The 14,394-nt window shown below is 38.5% G+C and overlaps 1 protein-coding gene across 1 annotated transcript in view; it reads left to right on the top strand.

The window, feature by feature from the left end:
- The window catches only part of LOC129280424 (lactadherin-like), a 43,826-nt gene extending 35,869 nt beyond the window's left edge, over positions 1-7,957 (top strand). The window contains exons 8-11 of the mRNA XM_064112487.1: positions 843-999; positions 2,527-2,741; positions 5,228-5,383; positions 5,842-7,957. Coding sequence (XP_063968557.1) covers positions 843-999; positions 2,527-2,741; positions 5,228-5,383; positions 5,842-5,985 — 672 coding nt within the window. The 3' untranslated portion in view covers positions 5,986-7,957. The remainder of the gene's footprint in view (positions 1-842; positions 1,000-2,526; positions 2,742-5,227; positions 5,384-5,841) is intronic.
- Positions 7,958-14,394: the final 6,437 nt, after the last annotated feature.

Genomic DNA, 14,394 nt, shown 5'->3' with positions numbered 1-14,394 from the left:
CACAAACTCAAAACATTAAAAATCTTTGATATTAATAAGATTCAAATTGCAATATTTATGTTTAAGTATTTTAATAATCAACATCCTCAGTCTTTTAATAATATGTTTAGATTCAACAGGTCTGTCCATTCCTACCCAACCCGCATATCTGGAAACCTCCACCTCACTAACCCCAAATTATTAATAACCCACAAAACCATTCGACATTACGGTCCCGATATTTGGAACAACCTTCCAGACAATATTAAATCATGTTCAACAATCTACTCCTTGAAAGCTAAAATTAAACGTAACATTATTACATCTTACGCAGCCCCCTTTTAAACTTAATATCTCAACTGCTCTCTGCCGCACCTGCACCTACACCGGCACCGCACCCACTTGATCAATGAAGAACCATTATGTACCTTTTACGAGGCCTCCATCATCATCAAGCCTAATCGCTCACGATGGCGGTCTCCTGCATTCATTTATAATCTTGTTTTGAAAAAAATGTATAACACATCTTTTTTTATTTAATATTTGTTTACAGTATTTATACTATGCAATTATTATTTTTTGTTATAATTATGTATTACCTTGTATATATTGTATATATGTATTTTGTAATTCTGATACTGATGTGAATGCAGAAATAAAATCAAATCAAATCAAAATTACTGACTTTACAACTGTAGAAAGCCTTCAGCCATGTCGTCTCAAGGTTAGGAAAAACGATGCAATATTGCAAACAAACGATGATTGTTTTGTTAACTTAACAATTTGTGTGAAATAAAATGTCATAATGCCCAAACACTACGATTTTTTTAACACTATTTTATTTAATAATTGCTTTATTCTAGGTATTTCCAGGAAATTATGACAAAGATAACCACGTGACTCAAATGTTCATTAGACCAATCGCTGGGCGATCTTTTCGGATTAATCCAAAGACATTTTACGGACATATAGCGATGAGGATGGAACTATTTGGGCTTGGACCTGTAACAGATATCATAGGTAGGTTCAGGATACAGTATTCAATTAATTTTACAAATATGGCCTTCGGGGAAATCGGGGGTCAAGGGTCGGAGAATCGAAACAGCAGTTCAATCCGTGAATCTGGACAAACGACATATTTGCAATTTCTCGTCAGCTCTGCAACGTGGAACAAAGCTGCTGTTCCGATTAACCGACCCTCGACAAATATTTCATTGTGCACAGCAAAAACTGTGGTGTTAACCGGTGTACATAGAGGACCACGCCAGTTATTTTACACCGGTGTTAAATTGGTGGTGTTAGTTTTACAACTATATGTGTTATTACAACACCTATGGTTGTTACATTTACACTCTTTGGTGTTATGTTCAAGCTCTAGGATGTTATTTTAACACGGCTCATCAGGGCGTGGTCCTCTATTAACACCAATTGGTGTCAGTTTTAACACCACAGTTTTTACAATGTGGTGACTTGCATTTTCAATGGATTTGATGTGTTGTAGGATTCATTCTGCGCCGCTTTGCGAAAATCCCTATTACTCACTACTACTTTGCCATCCAATGGTATGATTGATTGATTGATTTTATTCGTCAAGAATATCACAGGAGATTACAATGAAATTGAGGAAATACCTTGACAGGATAGCACATGAAAGCCGAAAGGCTTATTTCCATTGGGGTCCTATAGTTAGTATAAAACATGTCACACAAAAGTATAAACTACGACAAGTACTGGAATATTGGGGAAAAAAATAAAATACATGAACACATATCCATCAGTCATATAATTTGCAAACATCTGAAGCAAACAATAACCTTCCTAATATGTGAAACAAGATTATATTTTAACATACCCTAATGTATACATTATCTACTATACTAGAAACCAACTGTACAAAATGTGTTATTTTACTAACGTGGTACTCCACAGCCAGTCAGAATCAAGAATTTCAGGGATCCATTTGCATGGCAAATTTAATAAATAGTTATTTTTATGCAATCGGGCTCAATTGAAATCGTATAGATGTATGCAGGAAAAAATGAAAAATAATAAAGTTACGAGTCTACTACTGAATGTTGACATCTTGGTCGAAAAGACTTTAAGAGCACGGCATTAGTGTTGCTGACATTCAGATGCTCACAACTTCCTTATTTTCTCAACAGTTTGTTGATCTTAGGATTTTTTCATTCTCATTTAGAAATTTGATCTGTCTGTTGGCTTCAAGGCATCCAGTGTGTAAATCAAATTGGGTCGGGGGTAAAAGAGCCATAATAGGGTCAGTTCCAGGGGATATATCATTAGACTTGATTTGAATATCTTGAAGGAATCGCTAATTTGAGTTCCATGACCAAATCCACTTAAATCTTCTCTTTTTTCTGGAAGAGGGGAGGGGGGGGGGGGTCACCGTAACATAAATTTAATCGCATTGAAAATAAATTATAACGGTTCATTGGCTAGCAACGTTAGGAAAAGTTATATCCACAATTGCTTTAATTGGAATGGGTTATTTGCAGGCTCGAATTTATTCTGTTCTCTTATTTATTTCAGCGGCACTCACCGTCGATGGAAAACATGGTTGCCGTCCTCTGCGAGGTGAGGGACTCGGCGTAGAAGACGGTGGTATACCAGACAGCAGTTTAACTTCTTCATCAGTCTGGGGAGCCGGACATGAACCGTACAGAGGAAGACTTAACAAACCTGAAATTTCAGGCAGTGTTGGGGCATGGGTCGCCGTAGATGCGGATAGCAACAAATGGGTGAAAGTAATCTTCTTTAAATTCTGTTTCAATGTAATGGAAGCGTATTTAAAGGTCAAGTCTACCTCAGAAAATGTTGATTTGAATAAATATTTAGAAAAATATCAGACAAAAGATAATGCTGTAAATTTCATCTAAAACGAAATGTGAAATAAGAAAATTATGAAATTTTAAAGTTTCGCGTATTTTTCACAAAGCAGTTACATGCACACTTTAGTCACATGCAAATAAGAGAATTGATGATGTCACTCACTTCCTATTTCGTTTGTTTTTTATTGTTTGATATATACAATATTTCAATTTCTACAGATTTGACAATTCGGACCAACTTGACTGAACCATATACCAGGCGCGTATCAGGATTATGCAGCCCGGGGCCCAACCTAATATTGGCGCCCCTGTGAACTTTTCGGAACATGGCGCCCCCCCTTTTGAATTTTTAGAAATATCACAATTACATCAACCATTATTATCAATAGATAATTGAAACCAATAACAACCAGATAGTAAATCTTTATAACGATCGAGAATTTCAGTATGGAATTGGGTGGCCTGTACCAATTGACAAAACTATTGGGTGTGTCTTTTTCAAACGAATAATGATAAGTATAGCTTCTATAACAGAAAGCGAATCATGATCTAATAAACTATAAGCAATGCTTTCATGAAATAGGTGGCAACACCAACACCATATCGATTTCTATCCTAGCGAATAATGACATAAATTGGGAACATGCTGTTCACTTGCCTTAACACTACAATCCAATCTAGGTTCATTCAAGGCAAATATATGAATCTTATTGTTGAGAATCATGGATTTTATTTCATCTATATTCTTTGGTAAACTGACAATATTCAACTATGCAAACCTTAGTTCCTTGGCTGCAAATTGCCCATATTTACAAAAGGTATTATCTCGTATCATACGATCGTTGATAGGTCGATCCATATTAAGACTAACTGTAAAGTGTTAAAGGTTGGTTGCTTCAGCAAGTGAATGGATTTGTTTCTTTGTGGTTTTTCCATTTGATGTTGGAAGGACTACAACGATTCTACCATCTTTGGACCAGGTTGCAGTCACCTTCTTCGAAGACCTTGCTTTTTTAGTATCTCATAGTGAGAAAAAGTCAAGTCTTCCGCGATGGCGACTCCCTTATGTTTTAGTTTCCTTCGTGCTGTCATGATGGACTGTCGAATACGGTACGTCCTGAGTTTGACGATGATTGGTCGATAATACTCTTTCTTTTTGTTGTTCACTGATGTCGGCGATTATATCGCAGCAGCATAGGACTTTGCAGATTTATCTGATGATGATGACGACAACGAACTCTGCAGCGGTGTGTTTTGATCCTGGTTGACTATTATACCTGGTCTACCCGTCCGATGACTGCTATCGATGTCGCCGTGTTGAAGATCAATCTGGAGTTTCTCTTTGGCGATTTCGAGCATCATGTTATCTATGTCGAACATAAATTATGCGCCACCTAGGTTGAACATAAATTTGGGGCCCCTAGGTCGAACATCCAATTCGGCGCCCCTAAGTAAAATATCAATTAGGCACCCTCTTCCATCTTTTCCTTTCCCCCTTTTTTCTTTTCTTCCCTCCTTTTCTTTCCCTCTCTTTTTCTATCTCATTTGGCGCCCCTTTTTCGCCTAGCCAGGGGCTCAGGCTCCGAAATCACCCAAGGAATACGCGTGTGTAAAATGTCAAATATAATTCCACGGGTTCAGAGAGGAATGGAACTTTATTTCACAGGATAATGAGAAGAAAATTAGAATATTTCATATAACAATATAAAAAAGAAATAATGAGGGAGTGATGTCATCAGTTCCCTAATTTGCATACCAACCGGGATGTGCATGTAACTGTTTTGTGAAATAATCAAAACCTCCGACTTTGATGATATTTTGAATGATATATTGGAATTTCTCTTTTTATTTGACTCAACTTTTTTATTGGGGAAGACTTGTCCTTTAGCGTCATAGCGTAGGCTTTAGTACACCACAGTTCGTGTTGAACTCGAGTCATTCCGCTCAGCGACGTAAAGGGTTTTCAGCAACGGGATGCTATGGCAACACCTATAAAAACTATTTATACATACGTTTTTTAATAAAAAATGTATTTCTTGATATCAAGAAATAAGGATAAATGTTTAAGGGGCTTGCCATACGCCCGCGTAAGTTGTTGAAAACGAAGATGGTGGCTGACGTTTGGGTTTTCAAATTCTGTGGATGAGAATTCCGGCATGAGCAGAAGCCCGTTCACCCATATGGTTTCTTTGAAACTGAAACTTGTAAAAGATTAGAAGTTGAGGGTATTAAGTTTCACAAGGGTTGGTAGATATGGATCGAACATTTATTGTAACTGGGGGAAGATGTGATAGACCAAAAAGAAGTATTTTGAAGACAATTGCCCTCAGGAGCAAAAAGATTATTTTTTGTTAGTTATTTTTATATTTTATCCTCTCTTCGACATTCCAAATTTTCTAAAGGTTGAGTTAAACGATGAAACTTTGGTTACTGGTGTAATCATTCAAGGACGAGCTAGGGAAGCATATGGTCAAATGGTCACGTCATTACATATCTCATACTCCAGGGACAATACCAATTGGATCTTTGCACTGGAAGACCAATGTGGCGTGAGGAAAGTGAGTATTAGCCCTATGTATAATTATGATAACGATGTACGCAGGAAATTGATTTTGGGGTTATATGATAGGAGTCTACTGGTTTTCGTTATATTTTGCATTTATTATCATATTATATTTTTTTTGTTTTACCAATATTGCATGTTTTTATGATTGAAGTCTTTTGAATTTGTGTTTTTGTCATTACCATATTTATTTGTATATTGTACTTTTTATTTTGTGTGTATGGACCCTACGATAAGCAGCATTGGCTGATAGGGTGTCCCATCCCACGAGTGGCACATGAAGATAAAGAAATATCGACTGTTAAAGACAAAAATAAAATGAAAAACATGAAACAGATATCGATATTAAAAAAGAATTATGGAGATGATGCTTACCATAATTAAGAGTTGTATGATTATCATTATGATAATTTAATAAGATATTGTTTCTTCTTGTTTTTTCTTCTTCCTGAGACCTATGCAGGAAACTTTGATGCCAACTCGTATGTGACGATATTGTTCCCTCATCCTGTAACTGCTCGATTTGTCAGATTTCATCCTGTAACGTTCCAAAATCATGCGTCAATGAGATTTGAAGTACTCGGTATTAACAACTAATCTAGTTTATAACCATAACTAATTATTCTTTAATCGCCAATACCTATTTGGACACTTCTCAGGCTCTCCCTGAAATATGCATACCCACTCCTACACACGTGCTTGCACTCTTATTGAAACAACATCAAATGCATAGAAACAATACACACACCGACACACACACATGTCAGTGGGGGACTCGGTTTGGTAGCTAATGTGGGGATGTGTGTGAGTGGTGCCATGCACTCGATTTCCTGAATTTAATTACACAATCCGAGCTAAAAAAACCCCTAAACATACGCGTTACTTCCCGAAATTCGACCCCATACATACACACCTATTTAAAGTAGTGGTCACACCGCCAGAACTTTGCTGGAGCGGTTCTTGAACGGTAGGGAGAGGGGGTCGAATTTCGATAACGCTCGTCACCGCGCGTAAAATGGGGAGAGAAAAATCGAAAACACGCGGGCGTTGCCTTAGCGGTGCACCGCTAAAGCCGGCGTTATTGATTTAATGTCCAGGGGGTAGATGTCCTAGAATCGTCGGGCGTTGAATATAGCGATTCACTGCGGTGATGAACTTTGGTTTGGCGTTGGTATGGAGGTTTCATCGCTAAACCAACGCTAAAGCAACGCTTGCTTTAGCGGTGCACCGCTAATGCAACGTCCGTGTTTTCGATTTTTTCTCCCCATTTTGCGCGCGGTGACGAGCGTTATCGAAAGTCGGTCGAAACTCCAACCTGAAACTGGACAAAACTTTTTTGTAAACTGGAACAGAATGAGTACCTTACTTAACGATAATTGATGCGAATGCAAAACGAGGGCCAAAATTTGTGATATTCCAACCAGAAAACTGGACATTCTAAACATTTTTATAACCATGAAGAGGATTAGTACCATACTTTACAATTCATGCGAGCGCGATCCAAAATTATGCGATTTTCAAATCTAAAATGTATTATGTTTTACTATGAAAAGGGTATTTCTTTTTGAAAAGGGTATATTTCATTTGGAAAAAAGGCATTTTCGATTTTGAAAAGGGGGCATTTTTTCCTGAAGGGAATTTTTAGGGGGGGGGCAAGAGAGCACAAGTTGACATTTTCAAATGCTGAACTAAAATAGGGATTAAAACTGCCTGCAAACTCGTTAGTTGAGAAGTCCAGACATACGATCTAACGTTTCAGCTGGGCTGGCTGTGCACAGCCAAATCTCCACTGCAGGCCCAGGCAGCCGTAGGCACTGGCCCCCGGCGCGGCCCTGGCATACACACACAGCTATTGGAGGTCTGAGGCTGCCTCATACCGGTACTCATAGATCTAGACTAGTCAATGCAAAGCTGTATCTGGCATTTTGGGTATAATAATGCCTTTGTGCCAACATATTATCAATTTAGGCATACATATTTATGTTGTCCAGGGTTATTAAAGGATCTGCATTACATTTTGGTATTTTCATGCATCCGGTAATAAATCATGCGTCCAGTAAAAAAAATCATGCGTCCAGTAAAAAAAATCATGCGTCCAGTAAATATTTTCATGCGTCCAGTAAATTGAATTTACCGGACGCATGAAATTATCATGCATCCGGTAAATCATTAATTTTTGTGGTTTATTCAATAATTTTTTTCCATTCTATAAAACAGATGATGCATGGGTTTCTTTCGTGGGTCAGTGGAACTGTGTGCACGCGGTAACTTTGGCATTATGGTCTAAACCCACTCGGCTGCGCCTCGTGGGTTAAACCATGCCAAAGTTACCTTGTGCACACAGTTCCTACTGACCCACTCTAACCCATGCATCATTTGTATATTAACTGATATTGCAGTATGAATATTCTGCCTAACCAGCCAAATTTGTCGCCCCATCTTTTTTACGCCCTCACACGTTTCTCCTCCCCCCTCTCTCTCCATTCCTCTTTTCTCGCCTGTTTAAAACATATCAGACCCCCCCCAAACAAAAGGAAAAGAGAGAGGGAGAGAGAAGTTCTACCACCACAAAAAAAACCTTTTTAAACAGGAAAAAAGGAAAAGGAGTAAATGTGATATTATTTTCTTAACATATTGCCACAATCGCTCGTTCGCTTCAATCGCTTTCAAAAATTTTTTGTCAAAAATGTTGCTCTTTATGCCATGCTTGGCCCCTCAATTTTTTGGCTTTTGACATAGTAAGTTTATTTTTATGAATACCTTCTTTTAAGATTGATAAGGTAATGATCATTTTCAGTGATCAGTAAATTTTTGAGAGAAACAAGTGTTAGGTTCATAGAGAAATATAATGTGTAAAAGTCCAAATCGATACAGATGTGCATGTGATCACTAACCGGATATCATGTGATCTAATCACAGCGGGAAACATGTGCGTTGTGGAATATACAAGTAACGTGTGCACGTAATAAAGCCATTGCAGTCTGAAATTACTACGAGGCAACAAATTTTCCCCTCCAATCCCACCCAGGTACATTGGTAATAATAGTCCCGACCTTTCGTTTGGGGACGCGCACGCTTATTTACGACGTTAGTTGATTTTGGAAGAGACTTTTTGGGCCCGTCATCATGGTCGTCCTGCAATGCAAAATGTGTGACATGAGATTTTTTTTTCGTTTCGCATCTGCGACGGAAACATTCAATATGCGTTTCGTGTGCAAAATTTTGGTTGCTACTATGGTAACAGCGATAAATCTCATTGAGGACGACTTTCCAAAGCCACATTTGACTCCTCCTCGAGCTCGAGAGGCCGCCCCGGGGGCGAAATTATTTTTCCCACCGAGTTCTGGACCAACATATGAATATTCATGACTTGCGTCTTCGGATTAAGAGTACGCATGCGCGTGGACTTTGCCTCGACCAGTGCCGGTCGTTGAGCATTCACGTTCAGTTGCTCAGAATGAATTAGCATCGCCAAATTACCGGTACCCTTACATAGTTACATAGGCCTTATAGGCTAGCTGTCATTAATGGCAAATGGCAAGACATGTGCTAGGCTAGGGCTAGCTTAGGCTAGCGCATTAACTTTACCTCAAATCTGGGCATGTCTAATGCCTAATACTAATAGCCGACTAATGCCATGGTTAACTTCGAACCGGTAAATTCCGAACTTTACGTTTGATTTTATTTACCATGGTTTAATATGTCTAGTCCATATACAGAACCAGTCTTAGATCTAAAAAAAAAATTCTTAGTTCTAGTCTAGTCTAGTCTCTAGATCTAGACTCTGATCTACGCTGTATCAGCATGGAACAACTAGTGTACCAATTAGGGGGGGGGGGCAGACTGCCCCCTGACGATTTACAACTGATCCAGGGGACGTGCCCCCCCTCCTTTGAGAAGCCAAATTACTAACTTGTAATGTCAAAATGCAACAAAAAAAGACTTATGTCTCCTCTTTTGAACGTGAAGATCTTTTTTTTTTTTTTTTTTGCTTGTCAATTTTTTTCAGCTAAGAAATCCTTAATTTGGGGTGAAGACGGGGATCAAGATCACTGACGTTAGTTTGTGCCTGCGTTAGAATACGTTCCATGCACTGCAGTGGCGTAGCTAGGATTTTTTTCCTGGTGGGGGGGGGGCACTGGGGGGTCCTTGCTTTTTCAGAAGGGGGGCACTGGCCATTTTTTCCGGTGTGTGTGTATGTGTCACAATGGCGGATCGGACTTTCACCAATAGAGGACGGGGCCCGAAATTATCTTCACCTATATTTTCCCCGATCGGTCACTTCTTAGTTTTATTCTTATGGAACAACATAAACATGAAATAATCTCATAAGATTTATAAAAAGTGTGAGCGCGAAGCGCAAGCAATTAAAAAAAAATATTATGGGCAATGGTATGTGTGATCCTGAACAAGATTCGTATGTAACTAGATGGTTACTGCAAACGCCAAGCACGAGCAGAAATTTGTATTAACTGTTCTAGCATTATCGGAAAGGGAACTTTGTAATGACTACTTTCAGTTACAAAGACGGTATATATTACAATAATGCGAGCGCGAAGCGCGTGCAAATTTTGACATTCCGTCCTAAAAAGTGGTCATTCTAAGCACTTTTTGTATTAATAAATGGGATAGGTATGAAACTAAACAATTGATGCGAGCGCGAAGCGCGAGAGGAAGAAAATTGAGATTTTAGACCTAAAAGCTGGACACTCTATTCATTTTTGTAATCATAAATAGGATATGGTTAATTTGGTATCATTAATAATGCGATCGTGAAGCGTGAGCAGACAATTATTGATATTCTGATGTGAAACTGGATAATTTAAGTACATTTTAAATAAAGAACATGCAGGCTATCGCGCATGTTTTAGATTTAGACCTAGAATCTGGACATTCTGAATACATTTGTCTAATGGAACATTATGGAATACACGTAGACATTATGAACTTGGCAAATCAAACAATGTGACCACGCAGCGTGAGCTTAAAATGCTAATATGTAGACCATAAAACGGACATTTTACAGAGCACTTAAATTTGTAAATGAAAAAAAAAAATAATGAAAGCTCGAACGAAGTCCGAGCTAAAATATGTTTTGTATATTGACTTCAAAACTTGCTCCATATCAGCCTATTGAGCAAGATATGAATCTCATCGAACAGGCAATTCTGGCGCGAAGCGCAAGCAAAAAATTTATATAGTCTTTATTCTTCTTTTCCTTTTTCTTTTCTTCTTTCTCCCCCCCTTTTTTTTTTTGCTCTGCCAATTTTTTTTCTAGGGGGGGGGGGGGGGGGGCACCGGGGGGCACATCAAATCTCAGGGGGGGGGGCACGTGCCCCCAGGCCCTCCCTCCCGTAGCTACGCCACTGATGCACTGGCGTACCTAGGATTTTCCAAAAGGGGGGCAAATTTTTGTAGGATATTTCGTCCGCGAAAAAATGTGACAACCCCCCCCCCAAAAAAAAAAAAAGATCTTCACGTTCAAAAGAGGGTACATACGTCTTTTTCATTGCATTTTTACATTACAAATTACTAATTTTGCTTCTCAAGGGGGGGGGGGGGCACGTCCCCTTAATCAGTTGTGACTCCTCAGAGGGGCAGTCTGCCCCCCCCCCTTTGGTACACTAGTGGTTTCATGCTGATATAGCGTAGATCAGAGTCTAGATCCAGAGACTAGACTCGAACTAAGATAATATTTTTTTAGATCTAGGACTGGTTTTGTATACGGAATAGACAAACCATGGCAAATAAGCTAACATTTGTCTAAACCTAATTAAAAGTATAGTTCGGAATTAACAAGTTAACCATGGCATTACTCGGCTATTCAGTGTTGTAGTCAAGGCCCAAAATTCCAAGGCCAAGGCTTCAATACCAAAGGCCAAGGCCAAGGCATGGAAACCCAAGGCCAAGGCCTGAAAACCCCAAGGCCAAGGCATTTCAAACTTACTGCGCTAGCCTAAGCGAGCCCAAGCCTAGCACATGTCTTGCCATTAATGGCAGCTAGTTTGATAAGTGTTTAAGAATTGTATATATATATATATATATATTGAGGTGGAAGATATATTATATATTTCATTTCATTTCATTTATTTCCATATTCAATTAAAGAACAGACATAAAAACAGACATAATCATCGAATCACAAACAAGAATATATACATATATATCACATACAGAAAAAAACACCTATATAAAAAAAGAAAGTGAGAGAACGCTAATTTACACACATATAAAAATACATAACAAATTGAAATATGGTGGAAACACCAAAAGCCACAAGGGCTTATCGAGGGTATTCCCATACGATTAAAATACAAATTAAACATATTTTTATGGAGAGATGTCAAAGCCAAGATGGAAAGAGAAAGAGTTAGGAGAAGAGACTGTAAAGGAAATGAAAATGAGATTGCATAGTAAACAGGAGAGACTGACACACTGTAGCATGTTTCTACAAAAATCTATTAATTATCATTTTGCAGTATATAGTATTTATATTTTCTTTTAAATGATGACAAAGTAGGACATAATTGTAGCTCAAGTGGGATATTATTCCAGCATTTAGTACCCATGAATATATTAGTTGTTCTTGAGAACTTCAATTTCAATAAAGGTAAACATATATCCCCTTGGCCCTAGTACTGTATGAATGAATTGCACTATTTTGGGTAAACAAATTGTTGAAAATTGACGGTAATAAACCTTTAAAATAGGAATACATAAGTATTGCCAATTGCAATTTATTAAGTTGAAAAATTGTTAAAACATTTAAATATATATATATATATATTTGGATCTAAGCCTGTAAGGCCTATGTAACTATGTAAGGGTACCGGTAATTTGGCGATGCTAATTCATTCTGAGCAACCAGCACTGGTCCACGCGCATGCGTACTCATAATCCAAAGACGCAAGTCATGAATATTCATATGTTGGTCCAGAACTCAGTGGGAAAAATAATTTCGCGCCCCGGGGGCCCACTTCCATTGATTAGTGGATACCAGGAGCGACCACGCGTAAAAGGGGACAGAGTGGGCAGGTACGTTACGTATAGGCCTATGTAACGTTATAAGGGTGTCAAAACGATGTTTAAAATGCTGACAAAAAAGGGATATCCAATACTTGTAGGGTTTCACAAGCCAAATTCTTGTTAAGAGATGCATTTTCATAATCTGGAAAAGAATTACTTCCCAGCTTGTTTAGGGTACTTTTCGAAACCCCATGGTCGTGCCTGGTATCCACTCATTAATGGAAGTGGTCCCCCCGGAATTTGAATCTAATCCCCCATTTCTGGGGGAAGTAAAACATAATGCCCATTACATCGTGTGCGAGAGGCATATCGTCTGTGTAGAAGGAATAAACAAAAGAAACAAAAGAAACGAGTTCAAACGTATTACATAATGGTGTGCACATATCAACTCATGCGAAATGTTCGGCTGGAGAGGTTGATCTGACCCATGAAATCAATTGCCAGTGATACACCAATAATCCACATTAAATGTAATATCGATTCGATGGACTGTAATGATCTATATCTAAGCCTTCATTCAGTAAGTTTTTCCTCACTCAATATGTACTCGATTTGTTTGAAAAACCACTTTCTTATCCATGTCATAATCTATTTTAGGTCTGCATTTCGAATATCTCAAGCCATCAGTCGTAATATACATGCTATGTATGGTGCGAGTGTCGCAGAAAAGGATTTTGCACACGAAAAAGCAGATCTGTAGGGCCTGTAACACACAGTTTAGCATTGATTGTAGAACAGTTTTCTACGTTTGATTCTATTGACTATAATGCACATTCAATCTTAAAAATCAAGTGTATGATTAAGCGTTAACTTTTGTGTTAGGGGACCCTAATATTAGCGTCCGGGAGGATTGCGAAAGGTCCCAAGTATCGGGATGGGAGGACCCGGCGTCCATACAAAATTTAGTCACGGGATCATTAGGGGGTTGCATATTTCTGAGGCAATGCAGTGTAGCGGTGACTTTAGCACATATGTTACCATACAAGCTGATATCTTAGTCCATGCGTAGAGCTGAATTACTGTTGAGAATTACCATGTGTAGGAAATTTTGTGTATCACGATTTATGATATTCTTATTAAACATATCACGGTTGGGAGGTTGGGCAGAGTTACGGCAGTAGATCAGCATGGTTGGTAGGTTGGAAAGACATTGATTTCTGCATTAAGGCTGGGAGGTTGGGCAGAATTTAGACAGTCAGTCATCATGGTTGGGAGGTTGGGAGAGATATTGAATTATTTTATGGTTTTATGTTTTAGATTAGGAACAAGGACATCTGGAGGTAACTTTTTTTGGCCTGCATAAGGTTGGAAGGTTGGGCAGGGCACTTAGGAGTTTATCAAGAAGGCATATATACAACATTGTTGAATAGACGGCCATAGGATAGAGGTATACTGTCCAGATAGTCATATTAGTGAGCTTTCTATTTGCACGTCGACTACTGGACTGCGACGAAAGTACGTCATAATAGTCTGCTTTGTGTTTACGGTATACCGAACCGCTGGAGTAAATCACTACGTGGCTTCAATCAATGGGCAAGGATTTGGTTGCTCATTTACTACGTTTCGAACGAACGTGATCTGAGCGAAATCCACGTTCGTCATCATGGAGTTGACGTGTCAGGAATGGCTTGCACATGCTCAGTGTCTTCCAATCATGTGCTCGAATGACTTTGTATACCATCAACACAAAGCAGACTATTATGACGTACTTTCGTCGCAATCCACTAGTGGACGTGCAAATGGATAGCTCTCTATTAAAGTGACTAGGCCTACAATATGGCTGTGAGGTTGGGTAGGACTTAAAGGGGAAGTTCACCCTGAAAAAAACTTTGTTGTAAAAATAGCAGAAAAAATAAAAAAAAATATTGCCGAAGGTTTGAAAAAAAATCATCAAATAATTAAAAAGTTATTAGAATTTTAATTATTTGATTTGTGACGTCATATGCGAGCAGCATTCCAACATAGCGAATGGTAAAAAAA

The sequence above is a fragment of the Lytechinus pictus genome, chromosome 17, assembly GCF_037042905.1.
Source record: "Lytechinus pictus isolate F3 Inbred chromosome 17, Lp3.0, whole genome shotgun sequence".
Taxonomy (NCBI): Eukaryota; Metazoa; Echinodermata; class Echinoidea; order Temnopleuroida; family Toxopneustidae; genus Lytechinus; species Lytechinus pictus.
The sequence above is the reverse complement of the archived record's forward strand: the minus strand, read 5'-3'. Positions and strand labels throughout refer to the sequence as shown.